A 23238-nucleotide genomic window follows, 5' to 3' on the forward strand; every position below is an offset into this window, starting at 1 on the left:
GGTCTTGTGTTACCAGGGGCAGCCCCGGCTCCTCCACAACTGCCCTTCCCTACCCAACCCCCTTCCCCAAAATTTACTTTTTCTATTCTTTTCTTCTTTTTCAAAAGGAGGAACTCTCATTGGCTGCCCTACCGCTGGTCCGACTCCTCTCTACTGCGGATGGCCCGCCTCTCTGATGTAACTTCCTGGCACCCACAGCAGAGAGAAGGGGCCGGATAGCCTATGGGAAGCTGATGCAGTCACCTTCTTTTGAAAAACAAGAAAAGAAAGGTAATTTTGGGGAGGGGGCCTCACAAGAGTGGGTCCCTGCCTCAGGTGGCCTAATGGTAGGGCCACCGCTGTGTGTTAACTTGGTTTATGCTTGTATTTTTTTTATTGATTATGTTGTTTTGAATTTCCACCTAGAATGACAAACAGAAAAAAAAGCCAAGAAACAAATACATCAATAGTGCAGGTAGACTTCTGGTTGTTCCAGAATATTGTAGTCACAAAATACAATCTTCACCAAGTAAGCAAGTTTAGCACTGCCGGATTTTCAGGTCTGGCTGCTGAGGAGGATCCTTTCTTGCTCAGTCTGCACTACACCATTGGTTACTGGTCCTTTAAAAGGTTAACACAACCTATTAAGGCTCCAGCTTTCTCCAAATACATTTCTAGCAACATAGAAAAGATTATTTTATTTTCCCATATATAACAGCGGACAAGTCAGTAGCTAGAGAATCAGGAATAACTTCAGAAAGTCACCCACCAGCTTCACTCATGAAGATTGAGAACAATATCTGTAACTTATGCCTCAACATCTCTTCTATGTACCAGTAACCAATGCGGACTGCGTTGGGTTGGCTGGAAGACTACCTTCTGTAATGCAATAACTGGGAAATATAGCCTGTGCCAAGCAGACTTCTACAATCTGTGGCTCAATACATTTGGATGGGCTGGAGTGGGACTTCGATGACAGCTTCAGTAGATGGAGAACAAGGCCAGGGCCGACCAGACACCTGTGGTCTGTGCCATGAAAATGGGAAGGACAGATCAAGACCATATGTAGTATCACATCATACCTTATGCTATGAGTTCTTGTTGGGCAGACTGGGTGGACCGTACTGGTCTTTAAGCTTCCGTTAGCCGTCACATATGATTGGCCAGAATGAGTTTGTCGTATCCTTAAATTTACTTGTCAAAGTAGAGAAGATAAGACGCAGGGTTATGTTAGGGAAGGGGACGAGCATGCAACACGTGTGCCGGACTTTACGTTTTCACATTTTTTGTCACTCTTGCTGGGAGAGTGTTAACAGGACATAGCCTAGGTGCAGTGCAAGAGAAATTCAGTCTCCAGCATGGTGGCATCTTCTGCTGGGCACAGAAAAACACTGGTGTAAGCAACGAGGTGTGTCTGGCCCCAGGAAACGCACATGAGCACAAACTGCTATTAAATCCTGAAAAGACAATAGCTTGGTGGATAACAGGTCACAGTTCGGTACCAACTCTAATCCCTACTTTGTTTGACAGGCAAATTGCTCCGGTACAATCTGTCAAATATTTAGGTGTAATTATAGACTCAGCTCTATCGTTTAATGATCAGAGATCAGAAGTAATAAAAAAAAAAATCCTTCTATCATCTAAGACAATTACGCTCTATTAGAAACACAACAGACAATAACTCACTGCGTATTTTGGCTTACGCTTACGACATGCCTTGATTATTGTAACATCATTTATGCAGGCATTACTAAATTTAATTTGAAACACCTACAAACTATTCAAAACACACCTGCTCCTATAATTTGTAGAGCCTCAAGATATGATAAGGCTATGACTTTATTACATCAACTAGTAGAAAAAGCCCGTTTCTCATTGAAACGAAACGGGCGCTAGCAAGGTAATCACCTTCTGCCATTAATGTTTTTAAGGGAAGTTCCAGCGTCCCCCCTCCCTTCCAATTCCAGGGTCCCTCCCTCCCAGTTCCAGGGTCCCCCTCCCTTCTTCCCAGTTCCAGGGTCGTCGTCCCTCCCTCCGAGTTCCATGGCCGTCATCCCTCCCTCCCTCCCTGTTCCAGGCCCCCTCCCTCCGAATTTTAAAAGTCATCCTGACTTACCTTGTCGGGGTTATGGCGGCCGGCAGCAGCGGTAAAAAGCATGCAGGCTCGGCACTTACTTCAGTTTTCCCTTCTCTGTCTCTCAGCTCTGGTCCCGCCCTTGCGCAAACAGGAAATGAGGGCGGGACCAGAGCTGAGAGACAGAGACGGGAAAACTGAAGTAAGTGCCGAGCTTGCAAGCCTTTTACCACGAGAGGTAAGTCAGGAGGACTTTTAAAATTCGGAGGAAGGGGGCCTGGAACTGGAAGGGAGCGAGGGAGAGACGACGACCCTGGAACTTGGAGGGAAGGAACGAACTTCCGGTGGATGAATATTATATGCAGCCTTCCCTTTGGGTGGGGCAGTGAGACCGAGTGCGATTGCCTGTGGTTGGTCCCTTCTCCTTCTGACATCGCGTTTGTTTCCGTGGCAACTATACAGAGTTCCCTCGAGGGCGGGGCGATTACGAACCCTACGAACACTACACGGCTTCACTGCCACGCTGCCACGGAGTCAGCTTCAGAACGTTAGAGGTGCGAATTATTATATTAGACTTCACTGGATCTCGATCTATCTGAGATTTTCATTTAAGGTTCTTATCCTTACATATAAAGTGCTTTATTTAGTTACACCATCATATTTAGTGAACTTAACTATTCCATACACACCTTCGCAAACTTTACGTTCACTTACTGATAGCAGATTGGTAATACCACCTCCCTCGAGAGCTAGGTGAGAATCAACTTGAGCCTCAGCCTTTTTTCTATCCCCATCACTGTGGAACTCCCTCCCAAAATTTATCAGGGTGGAAGAATCATTTACGCTCTTTCGTAAGGCTTTGAAAACTTATTTCTTTGAAAAAGCTTTTGAAATTTAGTGTTATCTAGAGAACCACTCAGAAAGGAAAGGAAATACAGCCATTGCACAGAGAATATATATTACCAAATGTAACAGTACTGACTGATGTGATGGTACAATTGTTTTGTCCTCTTTGGTATGGAAGTTTTTGTTAGAGCTGTCCTATCATAAAATGGATTTCTTTTATAAGTTAGAATATTATTGTATGTTATCTGAATTTTTAAAAATCTAAACCGTTCTGATGTGCTAAGAAGTAATGGTATAGTAAATAAACGATAAGAACACAGCCTAAATTTGTTTTTTTTAATAAAGATTTAATTATAAAAGAAGTAAAATTAGCTCCAAAATAAATCAAATTCCTTCTAGAAGAAATCCAATTTTAGACAAAACATAATAACCGACATCCACCTTAAATACTATCACATAAAGCATGGCAAAGAGAAATTTCTGCTTCATAATTAGAAACTCAAAGCACAACTTGCCAAATAAACTGCACGATACCATCTGAAAATAAATACGAAGCACTAGAGAAGACAAATTGACACAGAGCTCGCCTTCCTCCAGCCACCGTACACAGCCGTCTGACGTTCAGGGGTTGCTAGGCTGTTCCGATTTGGCACTGTAAAAAGAAAAGAAAATACATCAGAAGATAGGTAGAACTCGGCATCCATGGAACCCAATCGAATGCTTTTTCAATGCATCTGGTCAAGCCTGAGTTCAGCTGGGGCCACTGTGCATCTGTGGTGAAAGACAAGGGGCAAGTTCCAATCTTCTACAGTCACAGTGAGAGATAAGCCCCCCCCCCCCCCCCCAAAGGCTACTGCAGCTCGATGACTGGCCACTGATATGTTGTGAGCTATGGAAGATTGGATGGATAAAGAGGGACAGATAGATTCTAGAGTTTATGGTAAAATTATGTATAATCATACCTGATAATTTTCTTTCCATTAATCATAGCTGATCAATCCATAGACTGGTGGGTTGTGTCCATCTACCAGCAGGTGGAGATAGAGAGCAAACTTTTGCCTCCCTATATGTGGTCATGTGCTGCCGGAAACTCCTCAGTATGTCGATATCAAAGCTCCATCCGCAGGACTCAGCACTTAGAGAATTACACCCACGAAGGGACACTCTGCCCAGCTCACCACCGCCGAAACGGGGGAGGGGAATTAACCCAGCTCATCCCCACACAAGTGGGGGAGGGGAATCCGTCCAGCTCATCCCCGCGGAGCGGGGGAGGGACACCACACCCGCCGATGCGGGGGGATCTGGCTTATCCTGCAACCGCAACCGCGGGAGGAGCTGACTGACCCTAACACCGCCGAAGCGGGAGGGGTACAAAGCTGCCCTACAGCCGCACGAAGCGGGAGGGAGTGCCGGCAGAATTTATGTCTCAATCCAGCCCCGTAAAACGGAGGGGAGAGGAATGCAGCAGCTCACTGTAACACAAACTCGTCTCAACTCTTGAAGAATCCAAGTGAAAGAAGAACTTGAACACGAAGTCCTCCTGAAGTAACTGAAGGCTAAACTTGAACCTAAAATTCAACCAGAATATAAACAGTACAGATATCTGGGAGGGGCTATGGATTGATCAGCTATGATTAATGGAAAGAAAATTATCAGGTATGATTATACATAATTTTACCTTCCATATCATCAAGCTGATCAATCCATAGACTGGTGGGATGTACCGAAGCAGTACTCACCCAGGGCGGGACATAGAAATCCCTGACCTCAACACTGAAGCTCCAAACCGGGCCTCCGCCCGTGCAGCCACAGTCAAACGGTAATGCTTGGAGAATGTATGAGCCGAAGCCCACGTTGCCGCCTTGCATATCTCTTCCAAGGAGACGGATCCGGCCTCTGCCATCGAGGCCGCCTGAGCTCTCGTGGAGTGAGCCTTCAGCTGGATAGGCGGCACCTTCCCCGCGGCCACATAAGCCGCTGCAATGGCTTCCTTGACCCATCTTGCCACTGTAGGCTTAGCAGCCTGCAGACCCTTACGAGGACCTGCAAACAGGACAAACAGATGATCCGATTTCCGGAAATCATTGGTCACTTCCAAGTATCTGATGATGACTCGTCTCACATCCAGATATTCAAGAGCGGAGTACTCCTCTGGGTAGTCCTCCCTACGAAAGGAAGGGAGACAGAGCTGCTGATTCACATGGAAGCGAGAACCAATCTTGGGCAGGAAGGCAGGCACTGTGCGAATAGTCACTCCTGCCTCAGTGAACTGCAGAAAAGGCTCTCGACATGAGAGCGCCTGGAGCTCGGAAACTCTTCTGGCTGAAGTGATAGCCACCAAAAAGACTGCCTTCAACGTCAGGTCTTTCAGAGATGCCCTCGACAAGGGTTCCAAAGGCGGCTTCTGCAATGCTCTTAGCACCAGGTTGAGATTCCACGCAGGCACCACTGAGTGCAGAGGAGGGCGCAAGTGATTAACTCCCTTGAGAAAGCGCACCACATCTGGCTGCGAAGCCAGGGAAGCACCCTTCAGGCGGCCCCTGAAGCAAGCCAGAGCCGCTACCTGGACCTTAAGGGAACTGAGCAACAGGCCTTTCTCCAGACCTTCTTGCAGGAACGCCAACACTGAAGAAATTGGAGCAGTGAAGGGAGAAAGTGAGCCTGCTTCACACCATGCTGCAAAGATACGCCAAACCCTGGCGTAAGCAGTAGAAGTAGAGCGCTTCCTCGCTCTCAGCATAGTGGCGATGACCTTGTCTGAGAAGCCCTTCTTCCTCAGACTCTGCCGCTCAATAGCCAGGCCGTAAGACCAAAGGGAGAGGGATACTCCATCACCACGGGACCCTGATGTAACAGGCCCTGCTCCACTGACAGCCGCAGAGGATCGTCGACTGAGAGCCTGAACAAGTCCGCATACCAGGGACGTCTGGGCCAATCCGGACCCACCAGGATTACCCTGCCGGGATGCTTTGCCACCCGGTCTAGCACCCTGCCCAACATGGGCCAGGGCGGGAACACATAGAGGAGCTCTTGTGTCGGCCACTGTTGGAGAAGAGCATCTACTCCCAGGGATCGAGGGTCCCGTCCTCTGCTGAAAAAGCGCGGCACTTGGCCATTGGCCGATGACGCCATCAGATCTAGGCTCGGCTGGCCCCAGCGCTTCGTGATGTCCAAGAACGCCTGAGCAGATAGTTGCCACTCTCCGGGCTCCAAGGTATGGCGACTGAGAAAGTCCGCCTTGACATTCATGACTCCGGCAATGTGGGCCGCTGAAAGCTGCTCCAGGTTCGCTTCCGCCCACTGGCAAAGACTCATAGCCTCCTGGCTAGAGGGGCGCTCTTGGTACCTCCCTGGCGGTTGATATAGGCCACAGCCGTGGCATTGTCCGACAGGACCCGTACAGGCTTCAACACCAGTACCGGGATGAACTCCAATAACACCAACCGAATGGCTCTGAGTTCCAGGAGGTTGATAGACCACTTGCCTCTGCAGGAGACTAGAGCCCCTGCGCTGTCCTTCCCAAGCAGTGGGCTCCCCAGCCCATCAAAGAGGCGTCTGTCGTGACGACAATCCACTCCGGGGTCACCAGAGGCAATCCTGCAGACAACTTGTCTGTCTGCGTCCACCAGCTCAGCGCCTTGCGCACTGCTGGGTCCACGGGAAGGCGCACGGCATAATCCTCCGACATCGGAGTCCAGCGCAGCAGCAGAGATAGCTGTAGTGGTCTCATATGAGCCCTGGCCCAGGGCACTACTTCCATCGTGGCCGTCATAGAGCCCAACAGCTGCACGTAGTCCCAAGCCCGAATAGGAGAGGCTACTAGGAACTAGTCCACCTGAGCCTGAAGCTTGACAATCCGATTGTCTGGCAGGAACACTCTGCCCACTTGGGTGTCGAATCTAACTCCCAGATACACCAGGGACTGAGTCGGGCGCAGCTGGCTCTTCTTCCAGTTGATGATCCATCCCAGGGAGCTCAAAAGAGCAACTACCCGGTCCATAGCTTTGCCGCACTCTGCATAAGAGGGGGCTCGGATCAACCAGTCGTCCAGATAAGGATGGACTTGTACTCCTTCCTTTAGCAGGAAGGCCGCTATGACCCCCATTACTTTGGAAAAGGTCCGCGGAGCAGTAGCCAACCCGAAAGGGAGGGCTCTGAACTGGAAGCGTCGTCTCAGGACTGTAAAACGCAGAAAGCGTTGGAGAGGAGGCCAGATGGGAATATGCAGGTACGCTTCCTTGATGTCCAAGGAAGCCAAGAACTCTCCTGCCTTCACTGCCGCTATAACAGAGCGGAGAGTCTCCATGCGAAAGTGCCTCACTTTCCAGGCCCGATTGACCCCTTTGAGGTCGAGGATAGGCCGGACAGAACCTCCTTTCTTTGGAACCACAAAGTAAATGGAGTAACGTCCCTTGCCAATCTGATTTTTTTGGCACCGGAACGACCGCACCCAGGCGGATCAGGTTGTCCAAGGTCTGCTGCACTACCACAGCTTGACCGGAGACTTGCAGGGAGAGAGTACAAACCCGTCTCTTAAGGGTTGGCAGAACTCTAGCTTGTAGCCGTCTCTGATGACTTCCAGCACCCACGCGTCTGAAGTTATAGTGGTCCACTCGCCCAGAAACGAGGACAGCCGTCCTCCAATCTGCACTGGGGCGTGGACCAAGGCCCCGTCATTGGGTACGAGACCCTGGGGGAGGACCGGAGGGATCACCTCCGGGACAGCGGTCTCTGCGAAAGGAATGCTGCTTGGGGGAGAAATTCCTCTTGAAGGAAGAGGGGGCAGAGGAACCCGACTTGCCCGGGCGGTACCGATGGGCTTCCTGCAACCGTCCTCTGGAGGTATCGGGACGAGTACTAACCCGAGCCCTGACCTCTGGTAATTTCTTGCCCTTAGACGTGCCGAGATCGGTCACGATTTTGTCCAGCTCGACCCCAAAGAGCAGCTTGCCTTTAAAAGGCAATCTAGCCAGGCGGGATTTAGAGGCGTGGTCAGCAGACCAATGTTTCAGCCAAAGCCACCGCCGCGCAGAGACTGTCTGAGCCATGCCTTTAGCTGAGGCTCTCCAGACATCATACAGCAAGTCTGCCAAATAGGCTAAGCCCGATTCCAGGGCCGGACAATCAGCCCTCAAGGAATGATCCGAGGGGGAAGCCCGCTGCACCATAGTCCGGCACGCCCTGGCCACATAGGAGCCGCAAACTGAGGCCTGCAAACTTAAAGCAGCTGCCTCAAAGGACGACCTTAAGGCCGCCTCCAATCTTCTGTCTTGGGCGTCCTTTAGGGCCGTGCCACCTTCCACCGGCAACGCCGTTTTCTTAGTCACCGCAGTGATTAAAGAATCCACGGTAGGCCACAGATAGGCCTCACGTTCACTCACAGCCAAAGGATAGAGGCGGGACATAGCCCTAGCCACTTTAAGGCTCGTTTCCGGGACATCCCATTGAGCCGCAATTAAGGTGTGCATGGCATCATGCACGTGGAAGGTTCTAGGCGGGCGCTTCGTCCCCAGCATAATGGCAGAGCCAACAGGGGCTGAGGGAGAGACGTCCTCCGGAGAGGAAATCTTCAAAGTGTCCATGGCCTGTAACAACAGGTTGGGCAAATCCTCTGGGCTAAAAAGCCGCGCTGCAGAGGGGTCATCCGCTCCATCCGAGCGGGGATCTATCTCCTCCCAGGAATCCGCAAAGGATCGTTGGGAGACCTCAGACACGCTGCCCTCATCTACATCGGAGGAGACAAAAGTCCTCCAAGGCCTGGAAATCAACCCGAGGGCGTTTACCTCTGGGAACCTCAACCTCTTTATCCGAAGAGGGAGCAGGGGCAGCGTTTTGCATGAGGAAAGCCTGATGCAGCAGCAAAACAAACTCGGGGGAGAAACCCCCCAGACTGTGCACTTCCGCAGCCTGGGCAACAGCCCTAGACGCACTCTCAACCGGCGCTCGCAATAGCGGGGGAGAGACATGCTGCGCATCCAAAATGGCGTCCGGCGCGAAACTCCGTGAAGGAGCCGCGCGGGAAGAACGGCGCTTAACTTTAGCCGCTTTTGTGCCGTCGCCCAAATTAAGGGCGTTCATGGCATTAATGTCTCCAACCTCAAGGGCGGCCCCGAAGAAGCCGTCCGAGCCGCGTGGCCGGCCAAGATGGCGGAGGCGAGGAGCGGGGGATGGGCGTTTATGGCGGGAAAAAACCGCCACGCCGGAGGAACGACCGGGACATTCATCTGTCACTAAACTATCACCCATCAAGGGCGAATCAGGTTGTAAAACCCCTGCATCCCCTCTAGAAGCGCTCCAGCGATCCGGGGAGCGACCCTTTGCGCCCTCGCCCTCCGACGCCATTGCCACGAGGAGAAGAATCGGGGAACCCCCTGCCCGCTATAAAAAGGTAAAATTACCTGCTTGCCGCTCCGAGCTGTAACGAACTGGTGTCCCAGTGAGTAGCTGCAATGAACGTTTAAAGAAACGTCGAATTAAACGCCTTTAAAGACGTTTAAAATTTTTTTTTTTTTTTTTTTTTTTTTAAACGGAGCCAGCGGGAGGGGGGAGAAAAGGAGGGACCTGGCACCACCAGGTTTGCACTTGCTCAAAAGAGCCCTCAACCCCAGGCCTCAACAAAACCTAAGGATTAGGCTTGGAGGCCTAGCCAGAGCTGCTGCTGTGTGTGACCACCACCTGCTGAGATAGAGAACATACTAAGGAGTTTCCGGCAGCACATGACCACATATAGGGAGGCAAAAGTTTGCTCTCTATCTCCACCTGCTGGTAGATGGACACAACCCACCAGTCTATGGATTGATCAGCTTGATGATATGGAAATTTAATTACTTTGCTTGTCAAATCTGCGCTCAAGGCAAGTTTCAGATACAATAGGTAGGTCCCTTTCCCAGCAGCTTTCTATCTAATTTGGCACCTGAAGGTCAAGTGACGACCCTAAAATCACATGTAGCCCTGGTACGAGTTGGATTTTCAACCCTTGTCAACCTGCTGCTACTGGCAATGCACTTGTACTGCTTGGATATACAACTTATATCCCACATAAGGAAAGACTTAGGAATCTATCTGTGTTCACTCATACAAACGCATCATCTCCATCGTGCCAAGAAAGGGGAGAAGTCCGTCTCTGTTCCTTGGCTTCCATTCAAAGGCCCTCACTCCCCACCCTACAGATACAGCGCAATACCAGGAGCAGAAAAGCCATATGCACTCCAGTGTGAGTAGAAACAAGGTCTCGCCAGTTGGGTTCATGGATGTTCTAAATTCTCCATCAGTGAGGCCTAGACTGCTGGCTGCCTAAACCTGTCCTGTGAATTCAATGAATCGGTGCTAACCAACCTTCTGTAATGCCACATCATACTCAACACTGGGTTCTTCCCTCTCCCCTACTGGTCCAACATCACCTACACTTCCCTGTAACCCATCTGGTACAGCTATTATCCTTTTCCTCCCTGTTGCACAGAGCGCCATATATGTATCAACTCCCAGTTGGTAAGTGTTCATATGTGTGCACATGGTGCAAAGAGCTCTTGGCTCTTAATGAATGAGTCCGATCTTTACAGGCCAGAGTAGCAGACTCAAAGAAGCTGAGGCAGACAGAGAAGACCTACCGCAACATAGCAGAGAAGTTCTAGCTCCAGTGTAGCAACCTCCATGTCTCCATAGAGGAGAGAGGTCACCCAAAAGAAAAGCATCACCTTACTGAGGGAGGAAGTAATCTTGTGGCCAGGACCAGCCCTCTAGGGATACAAAGATGTATCTCCAGGGGCATTTGCCTAGGAGGGAAGGGTAAGGACGGCCATTTCAGTTGAAGATTCAATTGTTACGCAAGTAGATTGCTGTGTGGCTAGTGACTGTGAGGATCACTTGCCTGCCTGGTGCAATGGTGGCGGAACTCATTACGGAAAAGCAATCTGCTTTGTACATGTGGGTACTAATGACAAAAGAAAGTGTGGGAGGGAGGTTCTACAAGCCAAATTTACACTCTTAGGTACAAAGTTGAAATTCAGAATCTGCAGGGCACCATTTTCTCGTTCTATGCACAGGATCCAAGAGGCAGGAAGAGCTCTGAAATCTCAACGCATGGATGAGACAATGGTGCTGGGAAAAGAGATTTACATTTGTTAGGAACTGGGTAACGTCTAGGGGAAGAAGAGTCAATTCCAAAAAGATGGTCTCCACCTTAACCAGGGCAGAACTAGGCTGCTGGCGCTGAAAAAGAAGATAAATCAGTTTTTAAGCTGGAACCTGGGAGAAAGCTGTCAGTCGGGAGTGCCTGGTTGGAAGCAAGGTATAGTACCTTTAAATCGAAGCTAGGGCATCCCGAAGGAGGAGGCTGCAATAAAGGCAAAAGTAAGCAAGCTGTCTTTAAGGGAAGACCAGACCGATGTAAGGACTGAACATTGACCCAGTCAACTGCTAAGCAGGTGGTAGATACAAACAAAAAAAAATCCACACTTTAAAATATCTGTATACAAATGCTAGAAAGCTAAAAAAAATAAGATGGGAGAGTTAGAATATACAGCACTAAATAAACAGGTAGATAGACTAATGGGACAAATTATACCACAATGATCAAACTGAAAGGGGGGTAGCACTATATTTATTTATTTATTTTTGTTACATTTGTACCCTGCGCTTTCCCACTCATGGCAGGCTCAATGCGACTTACATGGGGCAATGGAGGGTTAACTGACTTGCCCAGAGTCACAAGGAGCTGCCTGTGCTTGAAGTGGAAATTGAACTCAGTTCCTCAGGACCAGAGTCCACCACCCTAACCACTAGGCCACTCCTCCACTGTTGCTACTACTTGAGATTCTACTTAGAATGTTGCTATTTCACTGGCAACATCGGCCCTTGCAGATCACCAATGTGGCCGCGCAGGCTTCTGCTTCTGTGAGTCTGACGTCCTGCACGTACGTGCAGGACGTCAGACTCACAGAAACAGAAGCCTGCGCAGCCTTCTACATGGAATGTTGCTAGTGGAATAGCAACATTCCATGTAGAATCTCCAATAGTATCTATTTTATTTTTGTTACATTTGTACCCCGTGCGCTTTTCCACTCATGGCAGGCTCAATGCAGCTTACATGGGGCAATGGAGAGTTAAGTGACTTGCCCAGAGTCACACCAATGTGGCCGCGCAGGCTTCTGCTTCTGTGAGCCTGACGTCCTGCATGTACGTCCTGCACGCACAGACTCACAGAAACAGAAGCCTGCGCAGCCTTCTACATGGAATGTTGCTAGTGGAATAGCAACATTCCATGTAGAATCTCCAGTAGTAGCAACATTCCATGTAGAATCTCCAACAGTAGCAACATTCCATGTAGAACCTCCAATAGTATCAACATTCCATGTAGAATGTCCAATAGTATCTATTTTATTTTTGTTACATTTGTACCCTGCGCTTTCCCACTCATGGCAGGCTCAATGCGGCTTACAAGGGGCAATGGAGGGTTAAGTGACTTGCCCAGAGTCACAAGGAGCTGCCTATGCCGGGAATCGAACTCAGTTCCTCAGTTCCCCAGGACCAAAGTCCACCACCCTAACCTAACCACTAGGCCACTCCTCCACTCCACTATATGTTAAATAGGGCAAAATTCTGCAGGAAACATATTGCAATGTGGATCCTTTACAGATAGAAATATCAAGGGAATAGTGTTGGGGGGGGGGGGGGTACTCAATTGTCCGACTGGCCGTAACAAATGTACAGATCGTGAAAGGTTAGCAGAAATTAGGGAAGGTAACAACTGTCCGCTTTTCAATTTCATGCATACAATGAAGATACATACCTGTAGCAGGTATTCTCCGAGGACAGCAGACTGATTATTCTCACAACTGGGTCGTCGTCCGCGACGGACCAGAAGACCGGAACAATTGCAAAGCAAAAATCAGAGAGTCTTCTAGAACGCAGCGTCGCGTGGGACGAACACACCGCGCATGCGCGTAAGGCTTCCTGCCCGCGACGTGAACGTGCTCTCAGTTGAATGAAAAGCAAAAAAAGAGACCTGGAAGAACTCCAAAAGGGGAGGAGGGAGGGTTTGTGAGAATAATCACCCTGCTGTCCTCGCAGAATACCTGCTACAGGTATGTATCTTCACTTTCTCCGAGGACAAGCAGGCTGTATTACAGTGGGGGAAATAAGTATTTGATCCCCCACCAACCAGTAAGAGATCTGGCCCCTACAGACCAGGTAGATGCTCCAAATCAACTCGTTACCTGCATGACAGACAGCTGTCGGCAATGGTCACCTGTATGAAAGACACCTGTCCACAGACTCAGTGAATCAGTCAGACTCTAACCTCTACAAAATGGCCAAGAGCAAGGAGCTGTCTAAGGATGTCAGGGACAAGATCATACACCTGCACAAGGCTGGAATGGGCTACAAAACCATCAGTAAGACGCTGGGCGAGAAGGAGACAACTGTTGGTGCCATAGTAAGAAAATGGAAGAAGTACAAAATGACTGTCAATCGACAAAGATCTGGGGCTCCACGCAAAATCTCACCTCGTGGGGTATCCTTGATCATGAGGAAGGTTAGAAATCAGCCTACAACTACAAGGGGGGAACTTGTCAATGATCTCAAGGCAGCTGGGACCACTGTCACCACGAAAACCATTGGTAACACATTACGACATAACGGATTGCAATCCTGCAGTGCCCGCAAGGTCCCCCTGCTCCGGAAGGCACATATGACGGCCCGTCTGAAGTTTGCCAGTGAACACCTGGATGATGCCGAGAGTGATTGGGAGAAGGTGCTGTGGTCAGATGAGACAAAAATTGAGCTCTTTGGCATGAACTCAACTCGCCGTGTTTGGAGGAAGAGAAATGCTGCCTATGACCCAAAGAACACCGTCCCCACTGTCAAGCATGGAGGTGGAAATGTTATGTTTTGGGGGTGTTTCTCTGCTAAGGGCACAGGACTACTTCACCGCATCAATGGGAGAATGGATGGGGCCATGTACCGTACAATTCTGAGTGACAACCTCCTTCCCTCCACCAGGGCCTTAAAAATGGGTCGTGGCTGGGTCTTCCAGCACGACAATGACCCAAAACATACAGCCAAGGCAACAAAGGAGTGGCTCAGGAAGAAGCACATTAGGGTCATGGAGTGGCCTAGCCAGTCACCAGACCTTAATCCCATTGAAAACTTATGGAGGGAGCTGAAGCTGCGAGTTGCCAAGCGACAGCCCAGAACTCTTAATGATTTAGAGATGATCTGCAAAGAGGAGTGGACCAAAATTCCTCCTGACATGTGTGCAAACCTCATCATCAACTACAGAAGACGTCTGACCGCTGTGCTTGCCAACAAGGGTTTTGCCACCAAGTATTAGGTCTTGTTTGCCAGAGGGATTAAATACTTATTTCCCTCTGCAGAATGCAAATAAATTCATATACTTTCCACAATGTGATTTTCCGGATTTAATTTGTGATGTGCTATCTCTCACTGTTACCAATAACCTACCCTTCAATTATGGGCTGCTCATGTCTTTGTCAGTGGGCAAACTTACAAAATCAGCAAGGGATCAAATACTTATTTCCCCCACTGTATACTCACAACTGGGGTATCCCTAGCCCCTAGGCTCACTCAAAACAAAGAAGCATTGGTCAATTCGGCCTCGCAATGGCGAGGACATAACAGAGATTGACCTGAAAAGAAACACATCTAAGTAAGAGTGCAGCCTGGAACAGAACATAAAATGGGCCTAGGAGGGTGGAGTTGGATTCTAAACCCTGGATTGGCCACTGTTGGAAACAGGATGCTGGGCTTAATAGATCTTCAGTCTGTCCCAGTATGGCAATGCTTATATCTAGCCCCCCCCCCCCCCCTACCACCACCACTACTACAGAAGAAAGGGCTGGAGGTCCACCCAACCTAGTAGTCTAGCAACCCTGAACCCCCCCCCCCCCCCCCATTCCTTCAAATGATGAGGACGGAGTAGCACTTCCTCCAACATAGCGGCACCCTGGCCCAGTGCATTCTGCGATGGGCTGGGTGGGGCTTCCCTAAAATATAAGGGAGTTTCTCCTTTATATGGTAGGGAAGTCTGGCCCAGGGCATCCCAGGATGCACTGGGCAGGGCACCACCATTTTGGAGCCAGTGCTATAAGAAGGATGGAGTTCTACTCCCTCCTTGTCATGTGAAGGTACAGCCGGGGGGGGGGGGGGGGGGGGGGGGGGGGGGCTGCTAGCTACCAGGTTGGGGCTGCAGCCCTTTCTTCTGTTGGTGGGGGGGGGGGGGGGGGGGCATTAGAGCCAAATCAGCATCTTTCAAAAAAAGAGAAAAAGATCCAAATGAAGAAAATAGGAAACAACATAGCACTGGAAAGTTAAATTCAAAGCACTGATAAGGAAGATAAAAGAGAACAGGAAAAGAACTCTCCATAAAGACACAAACTCATAAAACAAAGTTATATACCTGTAGCAGGTGTTCTTTGAGGACAGCAGGCATATAGTCTCATGTGGGTGATGTCATCCATGGAGCCTGGTGCAGACAGTGCCATAGTCCACTGTGACTTTTTAAAAAAACAAACACGTGAAGGTGCCTTCACGCAGTATAATACGGAAGCTAAGAAGACAACTCCAAGGGGAGGTGGGAGGAATGACAGAATATACGCCTGCTGTCTTCAGAGAACATCTGTTTACAGGTAAGTTTGCTTTCACCGAGGACAAGCAGGCATAATATTCTCACACGTGGGACTCACAGGTGCTATGGTCACAGCGTCAATAATTAACTTGGTAACTGAAGTAGAAAGTGAGCCTGGTGGAAACAAAAAAGGGCTGGAGGGTGGAGCTGATATTCAAACAGTAAAAAGATTTTGCAGGACTGTTTGTCCAAACCGGATTATCCCGCCTGGAAAGCTGCTCCAGACAGTAGTGAGCAGTGAAGGTGTGAATAGAGGACCACGTTGTCACCTTCCAAATCTTTTCAATGGGCTACTGACGCCACCATGGCTCTTTCATTGTGAGCAATGACCCGGACACGAAGGGTCAGCCAAGCCCAAGCATACAAGTAGGAGATACACTCAGGCAGCCAAGTCGAGGTAGCACATTTGGTGATGGGAATTCTCAATTTCTTAGGGTCAAAAGATACAAAACGTTAGAAGGATTTCCTATGAGGTTTAGTACACTCCAGATAATGTGCAACCGAATGCTGTCTAAGGTATGCAAGTGCTGTTTCTCCAGGATGACAGCGTGGCTTAGGGAAGAAGACAAGAACTACAATGGATTGATTGAGGTGGAACTTTAGGGAGAAATTTTGGGTGGGTTCGGAGAACAACTCTGTTGTGGTAGAACGTAAGGTGGGTCCTGCCACAAGAACTTGGCTTATTCTTCCGGCAGAATTCAGTGCTATTAAGAACAGTACTTTCCAAGTGAGGAAATTCAGAGAACATTTCATGATAGCTGTGAGGATGACATTAAGATCCCATGGTTTCATAAGAGGTTTGGTATAAAATAAATGTTTCACGAATTTATTTAGGGATACACAGAAAATGGTTTATTTTCAACCTTTGAGTGGTAAGTACTAATAGCACTCAAGAGTACTCCGACTTACAAAGTTTTGAAGCCAGAATTAGAAAGATGGAAGAGGTTACTTCATAAAGGAAGGAACAGAGCACATAGTAGGGTCGAATGCTCCAGCTGCACACCAGAGGAAAAATCTTCTCCTCTTGAACCGGTAACATTTCTGTGTAGGCGGCTTCCTAGAGGCTAGGGGTATCCTGGAGACACCATCTGGAAGATATAAAGATGCTAAGTCTATGTCGTCAAGAACCACGTCATCAGGGCCAACAAATGGGGGTCTGGATAGAGGAGGGACCCCTTGTTTCTGTTTTATCAGGCTTTTAGAGGGCTTTAACCTCAATGGACAATAATTTTCTGAGAAGCTCTGAGAGAAGAGGACATTTCTCTGGGTAACTGAACATTTTTTTTGTACTCTGTGCTTTGGTGATTTAAAGGTTTGGGCTTACAAGATTACTGACAAAGACAGAATAAAAAAAAAAAAAGCAAACTTTATTAACTAGTCTCCCTACCCTTTTCTCCATAGTTTCTAAAACTTGAACCACACCACACAGCAACAGATAGCCTCTAGAAGGCACAGCAGGGCCTAATTCAGTCTTTATTCTCATCCACCCACCCACCCCTAACACATCTCTTCATTTCTAGTCTTAACTAGACTTTAAGCCCGTAAAAACGGGCTATTATAGGAAGGGGGGGGTTGAAAGGCCCGCCCCCACCGCCAAGTTCGCCGCTGCCCCTCCCCCTCCGAGTTCGCGCCCCCCCACCGAGCCGTTACCACCCACCTTCCACCCGGCCGGGCCCTCGCTCCGCTATTGAAACAGCGAGGGTCCGGGAACGCAGCACTGAGCTCTGCTGAGCTGCCGACGTCGGCCTTCGTTCTTCTTCTCTGCCTGTCCCGCCCTCGTGTGACGTAACGTCGTCGAGGGCGGGACAGAGGCAGAGAAGAAGAAGGAAGGGCGATGTCGGCAGCTCAGCAGAGCTCAGTGCTGCGTTCCCGGACCCTCGCTGTTTCAATAGTGGAGCGAGGGCCCGACCGGGTAGAAGGTGGGTGGCGGCAGCGACTCGGGTGGGGGGAGCGTTAGACGGCGGTGTCCCTCCCTCAGCAATGCGCAGTACAGACCCTCTGTGTTCCGCCCCCCCGTATTGACGTGGGGGCGGGGCAGAGAAGGTCTCTACTGCGCATTTGCGAGTGAGTACGGTCACTCGCCGTTTATATGTTTGATAGGCAATTATTCTAATTAGGGTAACAAAAGGGGAGTTTTCATTAGAGTTTTAATTACATTTAATTACTTTCTAAGAAACACTAAATAAATCATACAATATACCATACAATCTTAAGGTTCTTTATATTAATCTAATATCCTTAGTACAGTAAGAAGTTTACACACAATAAGATCAGAGCTGCCAAGTTACTCATTCCAGGAGGGAGACCTTTTGGCCGGTCTTGGATTTCTGCCAATCTCATCCTGGTGCATTATGGGACCTGAAGCACTGATTTCAATGGATAGAATCATGGACTACAAACTATTACACTGCTTTGGGATGCAAGTTGAAAACCAGGACCAGCCAAAAGGTCTCCCTCCTGGAATGGGTAACTTGGAAGTTCTATAAGATGCAGACAGCAGTCCAGCAGCAAGAGGGGTACTATTCAGTCTTCTGCACTGTCACATGTATGATTATCTCACAGTTGGGAAGAGGTTATATTGTGTGTTGGATGCAAAGAGCTGGAAATACCACTTCCAGTCTGGCAGCCCCTGTCTCCTAGAAGGACAGCATCACCCTGGTGTAGAAAGTAATCCCTGCCCACTAAGGGATGCACTATCCTTTAGCACCGAGGATATGTCTCCAGGAGCTTCTGCCCAGGTGAGAAGGGTTAGGACAGCTTTTATTAGCTGGTGATTCGACCTTTAAGCATGTGGATAGCTATGTGGCTGATGGGCGTGAGGATCACCTGGTCACTTCCCTGCCTGATACGAAGGTGGCGGACTGCTGTGTTGGTACATGTGGGTACCAATGACATAGGAAAATGTGGGAGGAAGGTTTTGGAAGCCAAATTTAGGGTCTTAGGTCTCAAGCTGCAATCCAGATCCTTCAGGGTAGCATTTTTAGAAATACTCCTTGTTCCATGCGCAGGACCCAAAAGGCAGGCAGAGCTCTGCAGTCTCAATGTGTGGTGCAAAGATGAGGGATTTAGATTTGTTGAAAACTGGACAACAGAAATGCACGGGAGGCAAGTCTCTTTCAACTAAAAGGAAGCTCTGGAATGAGGGGGGCATAGGATGAAGGTGAAAGGGGACAGACTCAGAAGTACCTGAGGAAATACTTCTTCACAGAAAGGGTAGTGAATTCAAGGAATGGTGTCTCGGTGGAGGTGATGGTGACAAAGATGGTACCTGAATTTAAGCAAGCTTGGGACAAGTACATAGGATAGGCCACATGGTCGTTACCTGTCTTCATTTATCTCTGTTTCTATGAATTCTGACCCCTGCCGTTTAGAGTAGAATTCTGAATAGATATTTACTTCTTCTTTGAGAGATATTTGGGATGGAGGACTAGCTTATGAAGGGGAAAGGGAGGGAGGGAGGAAGAAGGGATGGAAGGTGGGATCATGTACTAAAAGGGAAGACTAGGTAAGAGATAACTGTACTTGTAGATCTAGGGTTGCCTTCTGTATTTCTTTAATAAGTTTACAAAACAAAACCCCCAAAACCCAATTCTAAAACGTATCTCAGTGCATGTTGTCAAATGCCAATAAAAATGTTTTTAACATCAGTGGTATGAGTTATATCCTTCCCTGTCTCCAATGATTCCCCACCTCCACCCAGTACCCAGTGGCGTACCAAGGGGGGGGGGGGGGGGGGGGGGGGCGGTCCGCCCTGGGTGCACGCCGCTGGGGGGGGGGGGGGGGGGGGGTGCCGCAGTGCGCGCCTGTCTGCTCCCAGTTCGCTACGCTCGCTAAATTCTCTCGTTCGCTGCAGCTCCCTCCTTCTGCCCCGGAACAGGTTACTTCCTGTGCCAGGGTAGAGGGAGGGAGCTGCAGCGAACGAGAGAATTTAGCGAGCGTAGCGAACTGGGAGCAGACAGGCGTGCGCTGCGGCACCCCCCCCCCCCAGCATTGTACACCCGGGGGGGCGCATCGGCGATCCGCCCCGGGTGCCATTGAGGCTAGGAACACCACTACCAGCACCACACTGCCACAGTTTCTGCTGGCTTTAAGGGACTATCCATTCAACAGGTATTGTTAAGCTTTTACCCTTTGGTGTCTCCCTTTTCACCACTGCTCTCCTTCAACTTTTCTTCCTCTTTAACATCTGAAAGACAACAAGAGAACTTTATAGCACACAAGCTTTAACATTGCAATTTGTAAATGATAAATTTGAGTTCGCAGATAGACATTGATCAGTGCTACCTTTTCTTCCTTGCAACGCCTTCCAAATGACTATTTTAATTATTAAATACAATGGACAGTGTGACTCAGAGATACAAAGTGAAGTGCCAACCAAATCAGACCCAGTACCTCAACCCACTTTCCAAAGAGATATATTTGTCTTAAGGGTACAAAATTCAAAAGATCACAGAACCCAAAACAGGAAAATACAACCAATAAGTGAGTAAACAAAATATAAGGAGACTAATGGGTTGGAGGAATTCAGCACACTGAGGACTGACACATACAGATAAATAAATAAAGTGGCCACCTACATTAGTGTCCTTACTTGTATTTAAAAGGTAATAAATAGAAATAAAACAAAAAACATAGAAAAGAAAATGACACCTTTCTTATTGGACTAGCTTAATACATTTTTTGATTAGCTTTCGAAGGTAACCCTTCTTCTTCAGATCAGAAATAAGCAAATGTTGGCAAATATCAGTATATATAAGGGAAACACAAAAGCATTTCAATGTCAGTCTCACAGGAAGAGGATGGAGTGGGTGAGAAACAGGGGGAGCTGGTGGAAGAGAGACAGGGAGAGAAGGATGGTAGAATTTTATGGTTTATAATGGCTTAGGAAACCCAGATCTTTGTTAAGTCCTGTCTGATGGGTGTCAAAATATTTTATTTATTTGCTGCATTTGTATCCCACATTTTCCCACCCATTTGCAGGCTCAATGTGGCTTACATTATGCCGTAATGGTGATCACCATTACAGAATGAGAAATACAGAACATTTAATCATTCTGACTTCAAAGGTCTTGCGTTCCTGTATTGTCTTAAAGTTTCCTTTTAGTATTCTCACCATAAAATCATTGGTACAGTGTTCTGGTTTTGTAAAGTGCTGCCCCACAGAGGTGACATCCTGGTTGGCACTGGCGGTTTTCATATGGTGTCTATGTAAACTAAATCTCATCGTTAGCATCTGGCTTGTTTCTCTCAATATACCACGTTTGTATTTAAAAGAAATCTGTTTACTCTCTTAAAAGGTAGACAGCAAAGCAGCAGGATGGACAATCCTGTTCAAAAAGAATTACATGGGAGCACTGTTTAGGCAAAGAGATGACACCTTACACACCCCAGTATTGTCCTCCAACGGAAGAGAACTGCTTCCACTAAAAAAGCCCTGCAGCGTCAGCACTGGAAGGACAACTCCTTGACAATACCGTCAGCACTGAATGGAAGGTACTTTCAGGAGTTCTTGTACATCTCCTGTAGCACAGCCCTGCAGTGTCAGCACTGGAAGGACAACTCCTTGACAATACCGTCAGCACTGAATGGAAGGTACTTTCAGGAGTTCTTGTACATCTCCTGTAGCACAGCCCTGCAGCGTCAGCACTGGAAGGACAACTCCTTGACAATACCGTCAGCACTGAATGGAAGGTACTTTCAGGAGTTCTTGTACATCTCCTGTAGCACAGCCCTGCAGCGTCAGCACTGGAAGGACAACTCCTTGACAATACCGTCAGCACTGAATGGAAGGTACTTTCAGGAGTTCTTGTACATCTCCTGTAGCACAGCCCTGCAGTGTCAGCACTGGAAGGACAACTCCTTGACAATACCGTCAGCACTGAATGGAAGGTACTTTCAGGAGTTCTTGTACATCTCCTGTAGCACAGCCCTGCAGCGTCAGCACTGGAAGGACAACTCCTTGACAATACCGTCAGCACTGAATGGAAGGTACTTTCAGGAGTTCTTGTACATCTCCTGTAGCACAGCCCTGCAGTGTCAGCACTGGAAGGACAACTCCTTGACAATACCGTCAGCACTGAATGGAAGGTACTTTCAGGAGTTCTTGTACATCTCCTGTAGCACAGCCCTGCAGTGTCAGCACTGGAAGGACAACTCCTTGACAATACCGTCAGCACTGAATGGAAGGTACTTTCAGGAGTTCTTGTACATCTCCTGTAGCACAGCCCTGCAGTGTCAGCACTGGAAGGACAACTCCTTGACAATACCGTCAGCACTGAATGGAAGGTACTTTCAGGAGTTCTTGTACATCTCCTGTAGCACAGCCCTGCAGCGTCAGCACTGGAAGGACAACTCCTTGACAATACCGTCAGCACTGAATGGAAGGTACTTTCAGGAGTTCTTGTACATCTCCTGTAGCACAGCCCTGCAGTGTCAGCACTGGAAGGACAACTCCTTGACAATACCGTCAGCACTGAATGGAAGGTACTTTCAGGAGTTCTTGTACATCTCCTGTAGCACAGCCCTGCAGTGTCAGCACTGGAAGGACAACTCCTTGACAATACCGTCAGCACTGAATGGAAGGTACTTTCAGGAGTTCTTGTACATCTCCTGTAGCACAGCCCTGCAGTGTCAGCACTGGAAGGACAACTCCTTGACAATACCGTCAGCACTGAATGGAAGGTACTTTCAGGAGTTCTTGTACATCTCCTGTAGCACAGCCCTGCAGTGTCAGCACTGGAAGGACAACTCCTTGACAATACCGTCAGCACTGAATGGAAGGTACTTTCAGGAGTTCTTGTACATCTCCTGTAGCACAGCCCTGCAGTGTCAGCACTGGAAGGACAACTCCTTGACAATACCGTCAGCACTGAATGGAAGGTACTTTCAGGAGTTCTTGTACATCTCCTGTAGCACAGCCCTGCAGTGTCAGCACTGGAAGGACAACTCCTTGACAATACCGTCAGCACTGAATGGAAGGTACTTTCAGGAGTTCTTGTACATCTCCTGTAGCACAGCCCTGCAGTGTCAGCACTGGAAGGACAACTCCTTGACAATACCGTCAGCACTGAATGGAAGGTACTTTCAGGAGTTCTTGTACATCTCCTGTAGCACAGCCCTGCAGCGTCAGCACTGGAAGGACAACTCCTTGACAATACCGTCAGCACTGAATGGAAGGTACTTTCAGGAGTTCTTGTACATCTCCTGTAGCACAGCCCTGCAGTGTCAGCACTGGAAGGACAACTCCTTGACAATACCGTCAGCACTGAATGGAAGGTACTTTCAGGAGTTCTTGTACATCTCCTGTAGCACAGCCCTGCAGTGTCAGCACTGGAAGGACAACTCCTTGACAATACCGTCAGCACTGAATGGAAGGTACTTTCAGGAGTTCTTGTACATCTCCTGTAGCACAGCCCTGCAGCGTCAGCACTGGAAGGACAACTCCTTGACAATACCGTCAGCACTGAATGGAAGGTACTTTCAGGAGTTCTTGTACATCTCCTGTAGCACAGCCCTGCAGTGTCAGCACTGGAAGGACAACTCCTTGACAATACCGTCAGCACTGAATGGAAGGTACTTTCAGGAGTTCTTGTACATCTCCTGTAGCACAGCCCTGCAGTGTCAGCACTGGAAGGACAACTCCTTGACAATACCGTCAGCACTGAATGGAAGGTACTTTCAGGAGTTCTTGTACATC

General features: G+C 48.6%; 1 protein-coding gene across 1 annotated transcript in view; it reads right to left on the reverse strand.

Annotated features, from left to right (window-relative positions):
• Positions 1 to 3243: 3243 nt before the first annotated feature.
• Positions 3244 to 23238, reverse strand: part of HDAC2 (histone deacetylase 2) — a 157452-nt gene continuing 137457 nt past the window's right edge. Inside the window, exons 13-14 of the mRNA XM_030199223.1 lie at positions 19671 to 19728; positions 3244 to 3551 (exon numbers count right to left, since the gene is read on the reverse strand). Of these exons, the coding sequence (XP_030055083.1) occupies positions 3521 to 3551; positions 19671 to 19728 (89 nt within the window). The 3' untranslated portion in view covers positions 3244 to 3520. The remainder of the gene's footprint in view (positions 3552 to 19670; positions 19729 to 23238) is intronic.

This window comes from Microcaecilia unicolor, chromosome 3 (genome assembly GCF_901765095.1).
Source record: "Microcaecilia unicolor chromosome 3, aMicUni1.1, whole genome shotgun sequence".
Lineage (NCBI taxonomy): Eukaryota > Metazoa > Chordata > Amphibia > Gymnophiona > Siphonopidae > Microcaecilia > Microcaecilia unicolor.